Raw genomic sequence first — 18017 nt, forward strand, 5'->3', positions numbered from 1 at the left:
CCCCTGCTATGCGTCCCTTCAGAGCTAACCTTGGCTTCTAATATAAAGTCAGTAAGCTTTCTTTTTATTTGTTTTGGGGATTTTTTAGGATCTTGATGTTATTTTGAGTTATAAGTTATATTTTCTTTTACACCTGGTTGTGTGCACCTCAGTTTAAATACCTGATATACATGTCAGCGCTTTTAGCAGGGGCATGTCCAGAGTGGGCGCATGGGGTGCCTTGACCCCAAATCCAAAATATAGGATATCTGAGCAAAATCCATGTTTAGCCATCTTAATTAATTATTGGCTACACAAATTTTATTTTTTTTGAATTCCTTCTACAGTTGCTCTGAGAGTCCAAACGCACTGCAACTTTAGAAAATTTCTGGAAAGCACAAAAAACACAGTGGATGTTAAATAAACACAACAAAAGCAGAAAAAGTGAAACAGTGGAAGTGGAAAAAAATGCTAGCGTTTGGAGGGAAGATAAAGATGTGACGGAACAGCTGCAGACACGACAGAAATCCAAATATGCGAAGGATTTTACTGAAACATGCTTAAAAGAAGGGGAGGCTTCACTGGTGATGTCAGGGAGAGAAGATGCTAGGCAATGTGTCTTTTAATCACATTATTCATAAAATACTGTTTATGTTTGCTATTTACTGTTTAGCCTGTCATCTCTGAATTACTGGCCCCCAATAACAAATTCTGTGTATATGAGGGGTTTTTGTGTGTGGGCTCTTTTATTAAACTTTGATCGTCTTTGTGTATTTTTCCAGTGCTGGTGTTTTCTTACATTGCAGTGCATTTGTCCTCACAGGGCCACTGTATATTTTTGAAATATACAAAATATACTGCAAATTCCCTGTGAGAAAATCCATTTAGTCAGCTGGAACGCCCCATTAAAAAGCAAACAAACAAAAATGGAAAACCTGTTTTCTTCAGAGCAAAACAAATATTCAATGATGAGGTTTGTAGTGTCTGAGTTTTACATGTAAAACCACCATCATCATCTAGATTGCTTATGTCTTATTATTATGTCTTTACAGTATATATTTATGTCAACACTGTATTTTATTCACAATGAATGGTTCTAGTCCAAACTATAAAAATCACACGTTTAATGATATGAAGTATGCAAGAATGATGTGTACTCTATGTGAGACATTTTGGCAAACAGAGATGATCGAGTTTATTCTGTTGAAGCCAAAGCTTAAAAGTCATGGTGCTGTCTGATGACGAGAAAATCCTTTGAATCATTTGGAAACTAAGAGCTGACATTCATTTTAGCGATTTGAAACTCAGGACTACAGTTGACTCACACGCCACCATGTATTCAAAAGTCACCTATAACTTGTAACAAACATACATACATACATATACATTCAGGTTGCAGTTGCTAATTAAATCCACCACATATACAACATAAGCACATAACACTGTAACATTCAGAGCTCACACCTTGACTGAGACACAGTTTTGATTAATTTAGACTTCAAATTCAACATTTTTCATCCAGTATTAGTGGACAACTTGCACAAAAGGCTACATGTAGCACTCCAGTGTGAACCAATCTGGGGGGAAAGGAAAAATATAAGAATAAACTTTCTGTCTTGTGTCTTTAAAGAATTATTCTTCACGCAGACGTAATCTTGCTGGTTGAGTTTAACGTGAGCAGATTGAATCAAGAAACTCAGAAGACTTTGCATTACTGCGATGGAGCACATATGGATATGTCCACGGGTACATGGTTATTTTTTTAAAACAGCATTTTTCTGCTTTTTTGATGTTAAAAAAATTGTCACCGTGTCACACTCATTTACCTTAATTATGAGTGGACAAAAGGCCAAATGAAGAGAAAGAAGCTGTTTACCAAAATGCCCGCGTACATGTGAGCAAGCCCGGGATACAATTCACTTCATGTAGCTAGGAGTGGTTTATCTGTCAAGACACATGCTGAAATTCAATTCATATGCTGTAGCATTAAACCTTAAATAAGTGCCAATGATGTGTATAGACCATTCGTTACTGACAGAACTGTATCAGCACATTTATTCTAGCTAGTTTAAAAAAGCTAACGAGGCTACAATAACAGCTACAGTTTGACCTTAGCTAGTCTTGTGAATGCCTGCGCTACTACCTGACATTTGAACATCGGAAGGCAAGCCAATTCACTTATTTGTTTTATACCTGACCTTCTAGCCAACATTTGTCATCATATTTTACATATTGAATTAAACATCAGCAGCAGTCAGATATAAATGTGAATAGAGTTTAACCGAGTTGATGGTCACACAAATTTCAGCACTTGTCCCAAAATTTCATCTTGAGAATTGATGACAGTGTCATAAATTGTAGGGACAAGGTAAAAAACATGGGCGTGTGGTTTGACATGGTGCTCTCTTTCGAGTCTCATGTAAAAGAGATAACAAAGCCTTTTATCATTTGAGGAACATCAGCCAGAATCAGACAAGTTTGGTCAAGCGACACTGCAGAGGTTCTTGTCCATACATTTGTGTCCTCACGTATTGATTATTGTAATGCTCTTCTTTCTGGGCTACCAAAGAAAAGTTTTAGAGGTCTACAGATGGTGCAAAATGCAGCTGCTCGCATTTTAACAAGAACTGGGAAATCTGAGCACATTAGCCCTGTACTGAACTCTCTTCATTGGCTACCTTGTCAGGTTCGAGCAGATTTTAAGGTCCTGCTGCTCACCTACAAGGCTTTAAACGGACTGGCACCTTCATACCTCTCCGACCTTTTACATCTTTACGTTCCATCCCGTGCTCTCCGATCTCAGGACTCTGGCCTTCTAAAGGTTCCTAGAGCCAGAAAAAAGACAATTGGAGAGCTTTTTCTTTTCGTGCCCCATTTCTCCCTCAAGATGTTAGGCCGGCTGCTCTGTGGAGGTTTTTAAAACTAAGCTGAAGACACATTTGTTCACCTTATCTTACAAGTCTTAATTCTATGCTTTTAGTTTTTAAATTTTTACTGTTTTTAACTTGTATTGTGTCTTTTACCTGTATTGTTATGTATCACTTTTATTTATTTTTTTTATCTTTTTAGTTTCAAATAGTTGTACAGCACTTTGTTTGAAAGCGCTTTATAAATAAAGTTATTAATATTATTATTATTAACTGGCTTACTTTGCTTCTTATCCTGTTGTTCAACATGGACAATTAAAATGATTCAATTACAATTTAAACCTATTATTTCGTTTGTTGCATTCAACTTCAAATACCTTTCACTTGATATTTTCACTGACCTTCAGGGCAAAATCTGTGGTTTGTTGGCTGTGCTGACAGTGGTTTAATACCATACTATTATTAAAACGGCAGCAAAAAAAAAAAAAAAAAGTTACGAGAACTGAAACTCCAGTTTGTGGCAAGATGAGTGACACATCAGTGGGGAAGTCAGCCATTTGTTAGAAAGATGCATATATCCGTTCAGCTTGTGTGCTTACGCAAATATTTCCAGTCAGATTTGCTAAGCATGAATATTTATGTTCTAATGTTGCACCAAGCTTTTAACCACAGCAAACTAAAATACATGTAATGGAGGTTAAAAAAGAGATGATCCAAGAATTATGGAAAGAAAAGAAAAAGATGCTTAGGTAACATAAAATATGACTAATGAGCTCCCTGGTTGCCACAAGCAGCCAAATATGGCTGCTTTCTGTGAATCATCAGTCTGTGTTTGACCAATCAATGCTTGGATGAAGCTACAAGTTGCATAACAGATTATTATCCAGCATTGTTAGACACCTTCTGGGAACTGATTCTGACAATTTGCACAATGTCTGTAATGTTAACAGTTGTAAACACAAATGGGAAGCTGTATAAGACAGCAGAGCAGTAGAGAGACCTCACGGAGCAGGGCCAAAGCCAACAGGTGATCGGTTGACAGCGGAATCTGTATATGAGGAAAGAGACTCGCACTGTAAACACAGATCTGCAGGGCAATCATTCTGTTTCAGCTTTGGCATATATTAACTATCTTGCTAATTAATAGCACAATTGGTGTTTACTATTCTGTAAGGATGGGATGACTTTTCATCCATGGAAGAACATTTTCAGACATGAATTATAAAGACAGAGGAGGTGAAACACTGGTTACATTTCCTGCTAATGCCTCTTTCTCAACCCCAAACTGGTTTAGTAGCAGTGTGGCAGACACAGTAAGCAGTGGTTATAATACACCACCAGTAATATGCTTTAACAATAAAATGCACAGACGTCATGCATCAGTAGTATGCAGGCTAAATGCTAAGCTGTTCTGTGATGTGAAATGGTATCACTGCAAGCATGATTTTTATATATGAAAGCTTTATGGCATTCGTCTTGATGATGACACAGCATTCCTGTTGTTGCTTTGGAAATCCTAGTGTGCATTTTTTTCCTCCTCCCACACCTTCTGTTGGTCTTTAAACAAAGTTCAGTTTCTTAAAGTTGCTTCCTCACATGAATCCTCACGTCCTCCGTGGCCCCTGATATTGAGCAGTTCCTTATTTTACCCTCAGTGAGCGGAACCATAACAGGAAGCAACTTTCTGCACTGGTGAAATCCTTTTTTTAAACTCGAAAATGTTCCCTGTAATAGTAATGTGCACATGTGATCCCATGGAGACCATCCTGCCCTGCTGCTCAGACAAACTCATGACAGGAAATCAAACACAGTCATTTCCTTCGCTTGTTTTTCCAGCCCTCCTTGCATTTATTGACTACATGGTCCTTCTTCAAGCAGAGGAGGAGGCGGAGCAGTAAAAGTCTCACTGCTCCACCTGAAGGCTGTCAGTCTTGCTGCCAGATGCTTTGAAGCTGTTCACCTCTTCAAATACCAACTCTGTGGACGTAAATGAGGAAGAAGGGAGAAGAAACACTGTTAGGAGTGCTCCTCAATATTCGGAATGTAACAATAGAAACAATAGAAATTGTGACATTGTGACAAGCACCTTCTTGATGTTTCATGGCAACAACACAGGACAATATAATGGTCCAATATAGCAACATATTACAGTCAATAAAACCCAAACATAAAGCATAAACTAAAGCTGGCTGCCCCTCCCTGCTTCTGCTGGAAGTTTCTTCCTGTTAAAAGGAAGTTTTTCCTTTCCACTTTTGCCAAGTGTGGAAGTCCTTGGAGGGTCATCTCTGTGTTCAATATAAATTGCCTTTAGCAACTACTGTGACTGAATTGAATAGAATTTTGTAAAGGATGTTACCACCCACCTAAGGTGCTTGGAAAGAAAGGTGTCTGGACTTCTTTAGGTTTTCTTAAAGAAGTCCAGATGCTTTTCTTTCCTAGCTCCTTAGACTACGATGGCCTGGATGACTGAGAACCTTCACAGACATACCACCCACCATAACATTGGTACAGATGGTGTACCAATAGGCATGACAGTGCTGCCCCCCCTGCAGAATAATCTATCTCATTACACCCCCTAAAACTACTAGAGAATGATTTGGCAACGATGAAAAAAGAGCCCAAGGCACAGACCCAGGCTCAAAACTCTCCAAACTGCCTCTATTGGTTTTGCCAAAACAAACTCCATCCACAGAGGCCCCGTCCTGCAACCCACAGGACCCCATGAATTAGCTGCCAGTGTGCTCTTGCCAGACACCACGATGTTTTCCCAGATGTCACGTGTCTATGCCCTGGCTGGTCAGAGTTGTTTTGGCAGCACAGTATGAGGCAGGTGGTGTTGTGGTGAATACTAGTCTCCAATATTGCACCATATTGCTTAGATGGTGCATTTCTGCAACACCCATGCAATATGAAATGTGAAAATCAGTGCAGCTTGAATATATTGTCTTCTTGTTCTAGCAGACTTTTATTTCAAATGGTACTTTTTTTATTTGCAGAAGAGGAAGTTGCTACTGGCACCACAAATCTAAAACCTCGACAAATGTCTTTCATGGTCATATTTTCTAGTTTGACAGCAGGGACTACAGCAGAATTCTGTGTTTCAGGTAAGACGTGAGTATGGTATCTTCTGTCAGCTGTTTTAAATCATAAAATCACCAAATTTTAAAAAGAGACTTTTACCTTTCCATTCTTCTAAAGTTCGGTCTTTGCTCTCCAGTGTTTGGTCATAGGGCTGGGCCTCTGGCTCGTCATCTGGATCATGGTACTGGGAGAAGTAGGGGTGGGAAAGAGCTTCGCTAGCTGAGATCCTCCCGTCGCAGTCCAGAACCAGCATGCGCTTCAGCAGATCAACAGCTAAAAGAGAGACAAAAAACTAGACGAATGAAAGAAGGAAATGGCAGGAGGTCCAAAAATTTATTTAAGCCTATATGGTTAAAATGCATTTCAAATTTGCAGTCTGGAGAGAGTTACTTTTAGCAGAGTCTTAATGGTTTTCAATTGAATTTGAGAAGCTGATAATCCAATCTGCAGTCCATCACCCACCCAGTGGATTTGCCCCTCTGAAGATCTTTTCCAAGTCCTGTTGGGGCATGAAGGGCAGAGATTGGATGTACTTCTGTGCCTGCAAATACACACCAATGTTACACTCACGGCAAGTCACAATTTGGATAACATGTCCAACCACTGGTGATCAATTATGTCCAACGCTCAGACATACTGACAGCCAGGTCAATGGAGTGACTAATCAATCAGAGCAGTTTGCTTTTGTCAGTAGAAACAGCTTTTGCGGAAAGCATTATTTTGACAATCCCAATCTCTTTGTAGAGTCCTCACATGTTCAGAGCAGATCTTCTTTAACAGCTCCGGTGTCGGAGTTCCCACCACCTCCATGATTCTCTTCAGCTGGTCGATATCTTAGCACAGGAGGAGTTAAGGGCCATCGAGATTTGCGGAAGTCATCAACTAACCAGATTTGGCTCATTAGAGTATCTTTTCACATACGGAGGCAGATCGCTGCTTAAAAGACATCTCGAAGTCTGACAGCACAGAAAGATCAGTAAATCAAATTTGTTTTAGAGCCCCTCTGAGACACTGAATACAACAGCCTAGACAATTCAATCTTTTGTGTTTGCTCCTATTCATTCCCCAGTTTCTCTCTGTTGAAGCAGCTCCCCCCATAGAAAGGCCTACGATTGTAATGCAAATCCACAAGAGGTCCGCATCCATGGGGCGGTTTAAAGAGGCGATGGAAGGTTCCCACTAAGAGAGAAGAAAAGCTGCAAATTGCGGTGGACTCACGCCACGATGATAAGGATACAGTCAGTGCCGGGAAAAAGGACTTTTCCCTTCAGTAGCTCTCCCATAATGCATCCCACTGACCAGATATCAACTGAAACAGAAACACTACAGGATCAGCCATTCAGCATTTGCCCATTTTATTGCTGCCAAATGCGAAATACCTTGAAAACCTCATTCGGTGTCTTTCATTCGATGGCACCTTACCATTCTGATTGTAGTGCATCCAGTTGAGCATGATCTCTGGTGCTCGATACCAGCGAGTCGCCACATAACCTGTCATCTCATCATCTGTCTGCCTGGCTAAGCCAAAGTCAAGGATCTGTAGGACAGGTGAACAGTTTATTTCGGGATTGATGGATTTCATTGGGTGTAATGTAGCATTTGTAGAGTTAAACTAAAGACCAGTCTTACCCTAAGCTCACAGTCCTCATTCACTGCCACATTGCTTGGCTTGAGGTCCTGAAGACGTTGGTTAAATAGAGAAACATCACAAGAATTACAACATATCTGAAACTCAGCAGCATGAGTAAAATAACCATTATCCCATTTTCTGATCGACTTTTTCTTTCAAAATGTGAAATGTACTCTCAGAATTTCACCCAATGAAACATGCTGATATGTTTATGTTATAATGCCGGACAGTCTGGAGGTGATTTTATCACCTTAAAACATTTTAAGAAACGAAATAGCAAAATGCTTAAGATGTTGTCGTTTCAACCACCAAAGTGCAGCAGTGGTCTCTTGACCAAGGCAAGAAGAAGGAACTCACTCTGTGGATCAATCCAGCTGAATGGATGTACTGTTCAACAGGTGGTGTGGCGGGGGTACAGGGGGAGGAGAGAGAGAGAAGATGGGGGTCAACAGTGCAGCTCAGAATTTAACTTTCTGCCTCTTTTGTCTATCGGAGAGCGAAGAGCCAGCATCTACAGGCAGCTGGACTGATTCAGTGTTAGATGGCAAATCTTGGAATTGTGGATTTCAAAGTCTGTGTGCACTCCAGTGTAGTGATTTCAATGTTACATTGTATATAAATTATCAAAAGTTATCTATTTGATTTTCACAGAACTGTTTTGAAGCCTCGCCGTCCACCATCTTTTGTTTTTTGAAGTCACATGTCAGTGGTACGCTATGGTAGCAGTGTGTGAATCATCCTAAAGCATATTGTACTTTTTTAAAAAACAAAAAACAAAACCAAATGTAATGGGATGTATAAAACGAATGTCTTGCTATATAAAGTCACCAGAAAAATGTCAGAAATCATGTGAGAAGTTGGGTTTTTTCAGCAAGTCTTCAGCACGTTTTAGGCATAAACAGATTAAAGGTGGACCAAGTGTGTTGCATATTTGTCACACTTAAATGTTTCAGATTGTCAAACGAATTTTAATATTAGACAAAGATAACCCGAGTATATAGAAAATGCACTTATTAAATCATGATTTCATTCATAAAGTGAAAAAAGTTACCTAAACCTACCTGGTTGTGTGTGAAAAAGTAATTTCCCCTCTTGTTAAATCATTGATTAACTGTAATTAACCGCCATGTTTTGAAAATTTGAGCTCAGTTTGGCTAAACACACTCAGGCCTGATTACTGGCAGGACTGTTGAATCAAGAAATCACTTAAGTAGGTAAAAAAGAGCTCAAAAAGCAACACATCACGCCACGATCTAAAGGAACTGCTGAGAAACAAAGTTACTGACATCTATCAGTCTGGAAAGGGTTAAAAAGCCATTTCTAAGGCTTTATGACTCCATTGAACCACAGTTTGAGCCATTATCCACAAATCGAGAAAACTTGGAACAGTGGTGAAGCTTCCCAGGAGTGACCAGCCGACCAAATTTACTCCAAAAGCATATCAACGACTCATCCAGGAGGTCACAAAAGAACCCAGAACCACATTAAGGAACGACGGGCTTCACATTTCTCAGCTAAGGTCAGAGTTCATGGTTCAACAATAATAAAAAAGCTGGGCGAAAACGGCATCCGTGGGAGAGTTCAAGGAGAAAATCACTGCTGACCAAAAAGAACAGAAAGACTCGTCTCACATTTGCCAAAAAGACTTTTGTGAGCTGACAAGACAAAAGCTGAACTTTCTGAAATGTTTTAGTTCTGTTTGTGACCTAGATACGGCAATTTGTGCTTACTTGTGTCACCTTTCTCTAAATATTTAAATTTGTTGGATGATCTGAAGCATTTAAGTGTGACAAACATGCCAAAAAGTGATCTCCAGTTAAAAAAACAAACAAACAAACAAGAAAGAAAAAAACAAGATGGCGATGACCAAAATTCCAGACTTGTGTCTTCAAATCCGAGTCTGTCTGTCTTTTGTATACAGTCTATGTTTCGCTGCTGTTACGTGTGTCTGCTGGCATTAAAACAGACACAGCTGATTATTCATGTTGCATGTTGCATGTTGCAGCATGCAGGAGATACTCGTGATGCAGTAAATTACCTTGAGGCCACGGAGGAGCTGGTAAATTAAGAACTGCACATGCTCATCTGACAACCTCTGAAATTTGACTATATTATTGAGGTCTGCGCCCATCAGGTTAGTCACCAGGTAGCTGGAAAAGAGGAGAGACTCTGCATGAGTGAATGGGGGAGGGCGTTTCAGTTCAGAGGAGAACATGGAGGTGCTGCCATAGCAACCATCTGACATCTCTACAAGCCTATAATCCCCCTAAGATTGCCTGTATATATACATCAGTATGCCCTCTAATAAGAGAAATATCTAAAAAAAGGTGGACAGCTGTACAGCTTGTAGAAAACGGCGAGGGAAAAACAAAGATTTACAGCTCATTGAAGTCTTCTAATGTGGCAGCAGGTGTGAAGACGTCGAGCAGCCCTATTACCTGCAGAGACAGAAACAGAAGCAGAGTTGATCAATAACGGAGCGAAAAACATTCAGAGAGCCACGTCTGTCTGTCTCTGGGTATTTTTATAAGGAGCACTAACATTCTCGTGTTTCATGTGCTTGAGGAGCCTGAGTTCCCGGTACGAGCGGCGGCTGTGTATGAGAGACTGGAAAGGCCTGGATAGCTTCTTCACCGCAACCTTCTGCCTTAAGACCACGTCGTACGCCGAACTGCAAAGAGCAAACAGATGAAGCATTTAACATGTGTGTGCATATACTTAAATGCAGTGCCACTAACACACCGAGCTACTGCTTCACGCTGTGATGCCTGAAAGTTGAAAATAAAAAGAGAAACGAGCTGGAAGAGTTTGAAACGCAAGCAGACGGGAGGAGTGAGTGAAAGAGGATGTGGTGGAACAAGGGAAGCGAGGATGTCAGATATTGTAAAAGTGCTGCTGGGTTTTTTTTCATCTGCCTCTTTTGAAATGTAGATGTCACTCCACATATTGAACACTGAGCCCTGCTGCGGCTCATGCTGAATGCCTTTGTGGTGCCAGTGTCTTTTCAGGCCTGCCAGCTTTGCAAGCGCTCTTAAAAAGAATAATAATACAGCCATCAGAGGGTGGAACAGACCAACAGGAAGAGCGGGTGGGAATTGAGTAACAATGCATAACATTGCAAAAATAGACCAAGAAGTAAGAAAAGGAACTATGACCTGAACATTTATGTGATGAACAACACTTGCAAAACAACTGATGCAATAAAATGACTGTAAACATTTGACATTTTAAAGCAAATATAATTTACGTCTGGCAGTATGGATGAAATGTTTTACTCCGGTTTATGATAACAGACTGTACATAAAGGATGGACAAAGTTTCCTGTTCTGATAAGTAAAGCCAGAGCTGAGTGCTTTAAAACCTGCATTATGTCTACTAGCCAGCGTGGGGGAGAGGGGGTTACTCCTTTGGGCGTAGTGCCGCATTCCAGATTAAGTCTGAATTTCTTTATCTGGAACGTCCTTTCAAGTCACATTTCATACTTAGAAAGTAAGAGCAGCCCCGCCAGCCCTGAGCTAACAATCCGAGGTTGCATAAGTGAGCATAAACAGCAGTAAAACTTTAAAACGAATCTGCGCTGCCACTGTTGTCAATTTATGAATTGCTAAATAAAACATATGGCTAGCACTGACTCGACTCTATCCACGAATGTGCTCCAGCAGTGGTTTTAAGCTAAAAGCAAAAAAGTAGTATGCTACTATTACTCGTGATAGTTGAATAACGCTACCTTGCTAAGAACTAAGCAAGTTTTAGCTTTACTACTGGAATTCACTAACTTCAGAGAGATTTCACTCCCAAGTTTCGACATCTGACTTCTGAGGTAACCGGTGACATAAAAGGAGGTTAGATTGCACAGACGTCATTGGGAAAATTATCCTAAAGCTCAGTTGATTCATGACCTCAGTTATCATTTTCTGGTGAGCTTATGGTCTCAATTGCTAGTCTCAAGTCTTATTCTATTTAATATATGTTTGTTTTTATTACAAATTATATCAGTAAGGAAGCTGACTAAATATTAACTGATAATTTATGGCAAAGGGGTGGGATTAAATAAGTGTTTACTTCTTCCCTTTCAACATGTAAATTAATCAGAACGGTTTTTTTGTATGTAATTTGCATAGTATTTTTTTCTTTCTTATTTTCTTTTCTAAATGTACTTGTATATTGTTCACATGTTGAAATAAATTACCAATCAATCAATATATTATTATTACATTGTTATAGTACATTTATTCAGAATTTTTCATTTTTTAATTGGGAAGTTGCTACAATATGACTGTGTAGCGTCCTTGATTTCTAGAAACACAACAAGATCAAGTCAAAAATGCATAAATCAAGGCTTCAGAGTGGGACTGTGTAAAGTGATTGGTGACATGATGGTGCCTACATGTTAAGCTAGTGATTAGTATATAGACATGAGTGGCCTCATCTTCTCACCTAAGATGCCAAGGGAGTGAAAACGCTTTTAACCAGAAAGCATCAAATTATTCTTCTAATTCATAACATCTGTGTTTAATTGAGTATCCTTCTGTGCAGGTAAAAAGTACTGTTCCCTACAGAGATTGTGGATGATGTTCTTGGGCCATTTAGCAGCTTAATACATTTTGTCTTTTACCCTTAAGACCTGCAAAGATTCAGCTAACAGCAGGTATAACGTCTGTTTACTTTCAGACAGTTACAGTAGAAGTGTCCATGAAATGATGCATGTGTCCTGTTTTTTTTCCTATACATACTATAAATATTGCTGTATCTTTTCCTGCTGATATATGACGCTTACGTGCTTGAGTTTGCTGCACTTTTGCACACTTCAGTGCATCCATGCAGCTCTCCGTCTCCAAATCACCTGCTGACAGCCCGGATGTCCCAGCTGGGCTACGTCCAGATCAGCAGCCAGCCTCCTCCGTCTGACATAAAGCAGGCCTCAGCGCCTTGAGCATATCTTCCCCCCCTGCCATCTTCCATACATGGGTATGATGCACCATTCTCAACACAAACACGCTAGCAAAGGCATCGATTTCTCCACTGTCCTTTTGTCTCAGTATGCCTTTAATATCCCAGCTCTTAATGCACATCGGGTTTCTCAGACGGAGACGGTGGAAGTAAACTGTTTTTGCAATGAGGAGAAATGTTTCATATAGATAAGATAGCTAGCGGTCTAAGCAGTGAAATTTAAGTGAAAGCCAAAAATGATTTGAGGGAGGCTGCTGCGTGGTGCTAAATCAAGTTGTCTGCATCAAGAGAATTTTATGTTATTTACATTTTTTTATAGGAATTATGCAAAGCTACGCAAACAGCTGCTACATTTAAATTTGTCTTCCAATAAGCTTATTTCACAGCTTTTACCCTGCGATCATTCAGCTATTTATTCATGCAAGAACAACTCAGAATCCCAGTGTGCTTTTTCCTCCCTAATTTATCAAATTTCCAATCAACAATCTGACAAGCAGAGACATAACAATCTCGACAGGAGAAAATGAAGCAGTCATGTTTTATTCATAGCAATCCAAATGCAAGGCTTCATGCCCAAAGTCTAGTGAACAGATGTTACATATGCTCACATGAGATGAAAGCAGCCTTGATCAGCTCAACATATATTCTGTCTTGATGTTCAATCTCGAGCAAACGGTCCAAAATTGTCCCATTTTTTTTGGTTACGAGAAACCGAAGCAGAAAAGGAATATTAATTGGGATTATGGCTCAAGGCAGGAAGACAGTGAGGCTATATTAGACAGAGTATGACAGTAAAATTCAAGAAGCAGCGAATGGTAAATTATTAAAACAGCTTTGTATTCTTGGTGCTACTTGCTCTAGTGTCTGTACTCCAAAGTTATTCCTTATGTATTTCCATGCAACTATTCTATTTTTCTCTCTAAATTCTGCCTTTTGATTCCCCTACTCCCAGTAAGGATGGGGGATAGATGTTCTTCAGCTCCAGCTATAATGGATTATATGAGCTTGTCGGGTCCTTGACCTAAGGCCTATTTTCTCGAGAGATTGCACTGAGAACATGGATCATTTGTGCACATTTCAAGACGTGGACTGCTTGAGTATTGACCCCCCTCTCCATCACGACAGATACAGATGCCATACCCTTAACCCCCATCCCCCTACTGTTTGCTAATCAAGTCTTGCCATGAGAAAGTCAGTGACAATAGCTCAAGATCAACATTAACAATGCAGGGAAGCACTTGGTGTCAGCATGTGTGTGGAGGAATGCCCTTTGTGTATTTGTATAATAATCTAAAGCTCAACCATTTGCACTTGGCCTGTCTAGAAATTATGCTTTGAGAAGCAGGTGAGTAAGATAAAAGGATTAAGAAACCTGCTATGGAAGAAAGGTTTGTTAGCTAAAAACAGTGGATAAATGGTGAAATTATTAGCTAAAACAACTAGAACAAAGCTGATTAACCCTTTAAAACCTGAACCATGAAATAACTGCCAGGAAGTGTGTTTGTTGAACCTTTAGACAAAATATATATAAAAATATATCAAATGTTAATCTTCATATGAGTTTTAATTTGTATCACATTTGCTACATTAGCCATATTTTTGCAATTTAGTCATTAAAAACGTGCCACGCAATTTATATCATTTTGGGGGGGTAAAAAAAAGTCCCGCTGATGATGCAGAAGTCTCAAAAACTCCCCAAAACACGTGTATCAAATACTTTAAAGGCTTTAAAGGGGTAAAACAGTTGGCTGATAAGTATTGGAAGCATTTAGCTTTAAAAAATGGATCGTTGGATAATGGATAAGTAATTAATAAGTGGTTATTACTTAAACAGTTGAAAGTAATGAATGTTTGAAAAATTTAGCTTCAAATGACCACAACAGTATTTTTTTAAAAGAATGTAAGTAAGCTAAATAATGGATGAACTGGGCTAACTTAAAATAGGTGTTAAATGGATTAAATAGTTAGCTAAAATTATAAATAAATAAATAAATATTTTTAAATGACATACTAAGGAGGAGTAATGCTATATAAAGGATGAATTAAGCACTTGCTAAACCTTAATAATGATTAGTAATGTGACATTATTCTAAAGTGCTACCACTAAACCTCAGATAAACTGATTCACTTGGCTATAAACTGTTACATGCTAACTCTAAGAGGGCGTCATTGTCCACTTTTCTATATAAACAAGGGGAAAATTCATTTAAATCAATATAGTTTGATGATCCAGAGTAATATGAGTGAACAGGGCTGTGGTGATGTGTGTTAGCCAGGAAGGGTTTGAATAGCTCATATCTGTAGCCTACTGGCAACAGTTATGTATCATTTTCAGCATGAATCTGTCCTCAAAGGGGGGATTATGAGAGTCACTCACAATGCTAATGTTTACTTCAGTAATTAAGACTCAAGAAAACAGCCTATCAAATCATAATCATCCTTTTATGTAACCAGAGAAGAAGTCTAGAAAGTGCGTCTTGTGGCAGTAGATAGCTATAAATAATAACTCAGCTTCTGGCATTGACTTTTCTGTCTTTACACAAGCTCACTGCACTTTTAGCGAATATGAGTTACAAGCGTGAATGCCACATTGCTTAGGGCAAAAAAAATTTTTCTCTCAAGAAGGACAAGATACGTGTTGAATGGACTTTTTTTCATAATGCGTCCCTTGTACCATGAGTATCCAAAATGGAAATCAGACCTTAAACTTACTTTAAAAAATGTCCATGTGAGTATTACCTCGAGGCTGAAAGGCAAAGTCATGATCCACCCCTGTGCATTTTTAGTCTGCTGCTATTCTGAGCAGAACTCTAAAGCTGCAAATAGGCAAGATGCTAATGCTCAGTACTCCTGTGAAAGCTTCTATCACGACGTGGGAGTGAGGGAGACGCACATCCCATCATCCCATCATCCCATCATCCCATCATCCCATCCCAGTTCAAATGTTGCCTTAATTAAAATCTGACCGGAGAGGATGTTCGCCATCAAGACATAAACTGCGAGGAGGACACAGGCAGTGACATCTTGGGTGTGGTTTAACGGGCTAAGATATGAGCTGTGTATTTGTGTGTGACTGGACACAAGCTCCCACTACTACTGCGTAAGAAGGAGATAATAAAATGAGACTAAGATGCAGGAAATTCAGTCTGGTTTTGGTATCAGTTATTGGCACATTTCTTTGCCTGTGCAGAGAAAGCTCAAACAGAAAACGACACATCAAAACTTGACAGGCGATTCCAAACTGGCTGCACAGAGTGAGTGCTCCATCTGTAGAAACTTGGAGTCCCTGCTATTAGATCCTCTGCCTCTTTTATTTCCTTGCTACAAAGCATCACAGGATTTGGGAAGTTAGCAACGCTGACCTAAAATTTTAGAGTTTCTCATTTTAGCCTGAAAAGGCTGAGTGGGCATATGCTTGTGTCATGTGATGTCGTCACTTGGTGTCTACCCGGTTTACTGTGGAGGTGATGGCATAGCTTTTAACTACCTCTCATAAGGCTTTTAGAGTCATTAGAGGAAGGTCCGTTATATTATATCTGTAAACGTCTCTACAGTGTTTGGGCGTTTCGGCTCACAGATAAGTGTTTTGCTCGGCTGCCAGGATCAATCAGTTTGTAGTGGAAGGTTTTTCAGACTACTCGCAGCTTTAATAGTCACTTCTCACTGATACCGCTGAAGCTGGCAACATGCAAATCCGCTTAAATGTGCGGCACAATGTGATTATTCCTCTGGGATCTGTCACACAAACACAATAACAATTTTGTCTGCGTTTTCGTAGCCTTCTGGTAACAGCTTAATTAATATTAACTGTCAGGGGAGGTTATGCCATGACACGTCGCCATGGCAACGGCATCCCACCGGCTGAGGCAGATTTAACCAAATCTAAGGCAGTTACATTTTGCAAAATTGATAGTGCATCCACACAGGGCGTGGGGGTTATAAACAAAGGAGAGTGAGTGTGCAGGTGCAAGGAATACAGCATCAAACTTGCAGCTGTGTTCACATTCCAGATGTGCTACACACACACACACACACACACACACACATATATGAATATCTGCTGAGGTGCTACTCAAATTCAATCTCAAGATTCGAGACTTTTTTCCCAGACTATTTCTGTGTGTGTAGAAGCTGGGTGGGGGTGAGGAGAGGGTTATTGGGGAAATTCCTGTACTGTCTCATTCTCTTTCCCTCCCACACACAGGCTATAAGACCCACAGACAGTGAGCGGTGGGACAAAAACAAGCCCTGCAGACCTGCCTGTCTTTCTATAAGGCTGACATCAGTGCAAGCAGTGAAATCTTATTCATGCACACAAAAACAGGGGCGCAAATGGAATTTGAAGGTGTTTTGCTGAATATTGGGAGCATGATAATAAAAAAAAACGCCAGTAATAACAGCAGTGAAGACAATAAAACCTCCCAAACAATCAGTTAACAAAGCAGCTCGGTCCTGAGAGACACACACACATAAAGCGCTGTAGTCTACTGATGCATCATGAACAGAAATACCGTAAATGTTGTGACTGTTCAGCCTCGCCCCTCCACTCTCACAGCACACACACACACGCATACACTCACCACACCGAGCCGTAAGCTCCGGAGCCCACCGGCGTCAGGTTCTGATAGCGCTCTGGAACCTCCCACACAGTCTTGTTCAGCTCCTGCCGGTAAAATCCCGGTCTGGCGGACATGTCTGCGAGCCTGCTACAGAAAATAAAAGATGTGCAATAAAGGGGAAGAGGGGGAGAATAGAAACGAGAGGAGGAAATCGGTAGATTGGCCGCCGTCTGCTGACTGAGCCAAGCTACTGCTGCAAGCACTGCACCGGCCAGTGACAGGCTCTCTCTCTCTCTCTCTCTCTCTCTCTCTCTCTCGCTCTCTCTCTGTCTCTCTCCCACTTCTACACACCCAAGAACTTGTAACACAAGATAATAGACCATCATTAACAAAAACAAAGATTTATATTATATTATATTATATTATATTATATTATATTATATTATATTATATTATATTATATTATATTATATTATATTATATTATATTTTAGCTGAGTGTGCAGTTTCAATTTTTTATTTCATCATCTCAAGGCTTTTTATAATGTAAAATAAAGAGTTTCCAGTTCAGTTTCCAGATCAGATGATCTCCTGTGACCAACCTGACCCTGTCAAAGGTAGGGAGGAAGAACTCTCGTTTTACAGCCTGTGGTAGCACCATGCTCAGGGATGGGCAGCTATCAATTTTAACTGGTTTGATGATGACAGAAAAGAGAAGTGTGGAAAGACCAGAAGCAACAAACAGGACAAAACATAGTCTATGGGAGAGAGAAGACCAAAGTTAAATGCATGGGGTCTAAAAACACAGGGGGACGTGATCAGGAGCGGGGTGGTAGCTGCAGACTCTGCCTCCCTTTCTACTTTTAGACACTCTATGAAGCACAAGCTAGCCTGCAGTCTGTGAGAAATGTGTTCGGCTGGGTGGTTTTGATGATATGATGTGTTTGAAATG

The 18017-nt window shown here is 40.0% G+C and overlaps 1 protein-coding gene across 2 annotated transcripts; it reads right to left on the reverse strand.

Moving 5' to 3' along the window:
* Positions 1 to 1089: 1089 nt before the first annotated feature.
* mapk11 (mitogen-activated protein kinase 11) lies at positions 1090 to 17343 on the reverse strand. 2 transcript variants are annotated; one of them, XR_015716642.1, is made up of 13 exons: positions 17088 to 17343; positions 10099 to 10228; positions 9937 to 9995; positions 9596 to 9707; positions 7915 to 7944; positions 7557 to 7604; positions 7350 to 7464; positions 7165 to 7236; positions 6681 to 6760; positions 6390 to 6468; positions 6027 to 6200; positions 2732 to 4823; positions 1090 to 1556 (listed from the first exon to the last, which is right to left on the reverse strand). XR_015716642.1 is itself a non-coding variant. In XM_006799688.3 (12 exons), exons 1-12 carry the CDS (start codon positions 17198 to 17200, stop codon positions 4750 to 4752), a joined length of 1086 nt encoding a protein of 361 aa, XP_006799751.1. In that variant the 5' UTR covers positions 17201 to 17343; the 3' UTR covers positions 2277 to 4749. The 2 variants fall into 2 exon arrangements, 1 of the variants encoding a protein (XP_006799751.1); XM_006799688.3 differs by lacking the exon at positions 1090 to 1556 and having other exon boundaries at positions 2277 to 4823.
* Positions 17344 to 18017: the final 674 nt, after the last annotated feature.

Source organism: Neolamprologus brichardi, chromosome 17, assembly GCF_056152115.1.
Source record: "Neolamprologus brichardi isolate AB-2024 chromosome 17, ASM5615211v1, whole genome shotgun sequence".
NCBI classification, from domain to species: domain Eukaryota; kingdom Metazoa; phylum Chordata; class Actinopteri; order Cichliformes; family Cichlidae; genus Neolamprologus; species Neolamprologus brichardi.

What these genes read in the sequence shown, in the direction of transcription:
- mapk11 (XM_006799688.3), bottom strand. Translation starts at nt 17,200, where the DNA reads ATGTCCGCCAGACCGGGATTTTACCGGCAGGAGCTGAACAAGACTGTG. An exon ending in AGAAGATCTGCTCTGAACAT is followed by an intron (nt 6,469 to 6,680) that starts GTGAGGACTCTA and finishes GTGTATTTGCAG; the next exon opens with GCACAGAAGTACATCCAATC. An exon ending in AACTTTAGAAGAATGGAAAG is followed by an intron (nt 4,824 to 6,026) that starts GTAAAAGTCTCT and finishes TTACGTCCACAG; the next exon opens with AGTTGGTATTTGAAGAGGTG.